Source organism: Atta cephalotes (genome assembly GCF_000143395.1).
Source record: "Atta cephalotes unplaced genomic scaffold scaffold00110, whole genome shotgun sequence".
NCBI lineage: Eukaryota > Metazoa > Arthropoda > Insecta > Hymenoptera > Formicidae > Atta > Atta cephalotes.
In genome coordinates this window covers 106,835-110,546 of record NW_012130174.1, presented here as the reverse complement: position 1 = coordinate 110,546, position 3,712 = coordinate 106,835, and the positions used below count along the sequence as shown (strand labels likewise).

At 34.1% G+C, this 3,712-nt stretch overlaps 3 protein-coding genes across 3 annotated transcripts in view; 1 reads left to right on the top strand and 2 right to left on the bottom strand.

Moving 5' to 3' along the window:
- The window catches only part of LOC105625123 (ribosome biogenesis protein TSR3 homolog), a 3,182-nt gene extending 2,225 nt beyond the window's left edge, over positions 1 to 957 (bottom strand). The window contains exons 1-3 of the mRNA XM_012206462.1: positions 813 to 957; positions 571 to 740; positions 126 to 504 (exon numbers count right to left, since the gene is read on the bottom strand). Coding sequence (XP_012061852.1) covers positions 126 to 504; positions 571 to 740; positions 813 to 957 — 694 coding nt within the window. The remainder of the gene's footprint in view (positions 1 to 125; positions 505 to 570; positions 741 to 812) is intronic.
- A 496-nt stretch (positions 958 to 1,453) lies between these two features.
- Positions 1,454 to 2,005, top strand: LOC105625122. The gene is made up of 2 exons (XM_012206461.1): positions 1,454 to 1,573; positions 1,637 to 2,005. The coding sequence occupies exons 1-2, from the start codon at positions 1,454 to 1,456 to the stop codon at positions 2,003 to 2,005; spliced, it is 489 nt and encodes a 162-aa protein (XP_012061851.1).
- Positions 2,006 to 2,008: 3 nt separating this feature from the next.
- LOC105625121 (26S protease regulatory subunit 4) lies at positions 2,009 to 3,273 on the bottom strand (the record flags this gene model as incomplete). Its single annotated transcript, XM_012206460.1, has 3 exons — positions 2,009 to 2,320; positions 2,512 to 2,747; positions 2,883 to 3,273. Coding segments are annotated over 3 exons (762 nt in total), but the record flags the coding sequence as incomplete, so codon positions are not given.
- Between the last annotated feature and the right edge of the window lie 439 nt (positions 3,274 to 3,712).

The window sequence follows — 3,712 nt, the reverse complement described above, 5'->3', positions numbered from 1 at the left end:
TATATATACATACACACACACACACACACACACACACACACACACACACACACACACACACACACACACACACACACATACACACATACATATAGGATAAGCACAGAATAATTAGATATTCTTACCAAGTCTATCAATTTTTTCCTGCTGGATATCTTTTAAAAACTTTTCTTGTACAGCTATTACTTCTTCAGTATTTGTGCAACGAGCGTATTTTTCCAACAATTCACTGTTTAGTTCTAGGAACAAGTGTCCCCAACTAAATTTGTCAAGAATCAGGTCAGCTTCGTTTGGAAATCCTGTTATGATTAAAGTAGCTGCAATAGCCTCCGCACAACTCAATTCGCAGGGTTTTGTCGAATTGGCAGAAACCAAGAAAGGCAATATGCGAGGATGAGATGTCCTTACTTTGTCAAAGGGAGTGTCGTCGATACGCGACCAACTACAATCAACAACTGCGCAACCATACTTCTCTACAATCTTGTGATCCAACGGAGTCACGCACTGCGACAAACAATTTATCTAAGAATCTAGACGATGAGATTATTATCTATTGTTTCTTTATTTTACCTTATTGCCCACTGGAGTAAGGCAAAGGCCTGGAAATCGTGTACTCAGTCGCAGCAACTTTGTTAAACCATGTCTCACTAGCTTTTTGCCAGTACCATGTTTGGACTGTTTGGAGCACTCTAAATCCCACATAGCTACAGGAAATGGCAACGGCCACTCGTTTACCGTCTCTGCAAAGAGTACATTGTACTCCCAATGTACAATATGTACATTGCAAAACACGAAATTCATCCTAATCTAACCTGTCTCATCGTTTTCCTTATCCGAGCTCTCAGACCAGTCAGACATTCTGTCCCTCTTTTGGTGATATCTCAGCTCCTTGCAGAGAACATTACGGGGCCTCCATTGCAGCAGTTTATTCTTGTCTTTCTTTCTACGTCCCGACATTTTCTCTACACAGGTACTCTATACTATTCCGGTACTCTATACCCTTCCTTCAATATACGTTTTTTTCAAATATGTTTATCACTATTTACGTCTTTATCACTGTTACACAGCTTAACTTAACCTAACTTAACATCTGCTGTCATATCATACACATATATAATAGGAATGTCAAACATATGCAAACACTACTTGACTGTTTAATTTCTTTGTATAATTGATTCCGCGCGTAGTTGTTAGACGAATTGTTATGAATTGTTATGAATTGTATTTAGAGTTCTACAATTACATATTAACCATTGCAATTATACATACGTAAACGTATCTATTGGTAAATGTTTCTTTAACTATCTTACCTTAAATTTTGATAAAAATATACCTTCATTCGATACCATTTTATGCAGAAATAAAGATGTGTTTTTATTGATTTGATGTGAAACATGTCGTCACAAAATTGTTGAGCATCGCAAAATTGTTTCGAGGAGAATCGGACAGAATAATGTCTACTTATACAATGGAAGATGTAATACAAACGACAGAGTATGATTCGGCTAGAGATGATGATTCTCTATACGTCGCTTCGAAATGTTGGAAACGCCTTGTGGACACTGCTATCAAAGTACGTAAGCGATATTTATATTGCAATTACTTACCGTGCCGCGTTTACTATTCATATTTTTAGACTGGCTACAGAGAAGGGATACAAGATGGAGCAGACTCTGTGTTGCAAGAGGGATTCGACATTGGTTACAAAGACGGTTTCGAGACCGCTTTCACTTTGGGAAAATACAAGGGTCTGGCTGCAGCTTCGACGTTCACATTAGAATATCCCACAGATGTGGCAGCTGTTCTCAAAAGAGCCAGACGCGGTGCGTGCTGGATATGCGAGATGGAATCGCGAAATGAAAGTTTCAATTCGCATGAAAAAGCTCCATTCTCCAAAGTTCTGAGCGAGCAAAGAGAACACTCTGCAGAAGTAATAAACAGGCTACATGAATATCTCGAACCAATCTTGAAGAAATCGGGCATTGAAATCAATTCAACTCTTTAGATATATTTAAGTAGCAATTTATAGATTTACCGAACAAATAATTGGTTAGATTATATATATTAAAAATAATGTTTTTCATATATATTGCTACAAAAAATTAATCTTCTGTAGAAATTTTTATTGAGACACTCGGACAATTTCGCGACTCAATACAGAGATAAATGATAATGAACTTTTTTTTTATAAATATAATCCCTCGGGAGAACCTTCCTTCTTCCGATATAACACACTTTCCTTGGATTTTTTAAAATCGTCGCTGGTAACCTTCATACGTCGTTCACGTAGAGCCATTAAACCAGCCTCGGTACATATTGCCTGAAATAAAAATTTTTAATCCATTTTAATGAAGCAATAAAAAAAGAGGATTTACAATTTTACTTCATCTTCGTTTGACATTGATTTATTCTTAGAGTTATAAATATTATTTTCTCTTATTTTAATAAAAAAGAACTGCAAGAAAGTACAAAATATAAGCAGAGTTGAATTTTTACAGAAGATTATCTTACCTTGATGTCTGCACCAGAAAGATCATCTTTTGCCATAATTAATTCTGCAAGATTCACGTCAGGCGCCAAAGTCATTCTGCTTGTGTGAATATTGAAGATTCTTCTTTTAGTCTTCTCATCTGGCAGCGGAAATTCTATTTTCCTATCGATTCGACCCGGTCTAATTAAAGCAGGATCTAAGGTTTCTATTCTGTTAGTAGCCATAACCACTTTCACGTCGCCTCTACTATCAAAACCTAGTAATAATTTTTTCAAATTTAACATCTGATATGTTTATTATAATAACTAATATATTTATTAATATCTAACATAAAGTTTATTAGTATAAAAAGATTTTTGTCTGAATTTTGAATTGGAGGAAATTAGCATACCATCCAATTGATTAAGCAATTCCAACATAGTTCTCTGAATCTCCCTTTCGCCTCCACTATTGCTGTCGTATCTTTTCGTTCCTACCGCATCTATTTCATCTATAAAGACAATAGAAGGAGCATGCTCCTCGGCAACTCTGAAAAGCTCTCTTACAAGTTTTGGACCATCCCCTAAATATTTCTGTATAAGTTCAGAACCGACAACCCTCAAAAATGTAGCTGATGTTTGATTAGCCACAGCCTTAGCGAGCAGTGTCTTCCCTGTGCCAGGTGGTCCATAAAGTATCACACCTTTCGGAGGTTTAATACCCATTTCTTCATAATATTCTGGATGAGTTAATGGTAATTCTACGGATTCTTTAATCTCTTGAATTTGAGTATCAAGACCTGAAAGTATTCATGAGTCATATTTTTTAATTTTTACATAACAATTCCTTGATAATTTTACACAATGTATGCACTTATCCAAAAGCAATATTTCTTCAATTTATAAGTAAAATTCTACTTCGTTAAATTACTTCAATTTACATATTTTAAAGTCAAATTTTATGCGTAAGTCTTGAATTAAGTTTCAATCAAAATTTAACTTGATTTGATTTTTTGAAATTTTATAATATGTTTCCAGTTTCCTTGTTTATAAATCTTAGATTTATAAAGATTATAAATCTTAACGTAATTTTATAACAAGATATAATTAATTATAAATTTATTAGAATTTATATAGATAAATATAAAATATTATAAAATATTTGAATATAAAGCAGATGTATATATATATATATATATATATATATATATATATGTGTGTGTGTGTGTGTGTGTGTGTGTGT

What these genes read in the sequence shown, in the direction of transcription:
- LOC105625122 (XM_012206461.1), top strand. Translation starts at nt 1,454, where the DNA reads ATGTCTACTTATACAATGGAAGATGTAATACAAACGACAGAGTATGAT. An exon ending in TTGTGGACACTGCTATCAAA is followed by an intron (nt 1,574 to 1,636) that starts GTACGTAAGCGA and finishes TCATATTTTTAG; the next exon opens with ACTGGCTACAGAGAAGGGAT.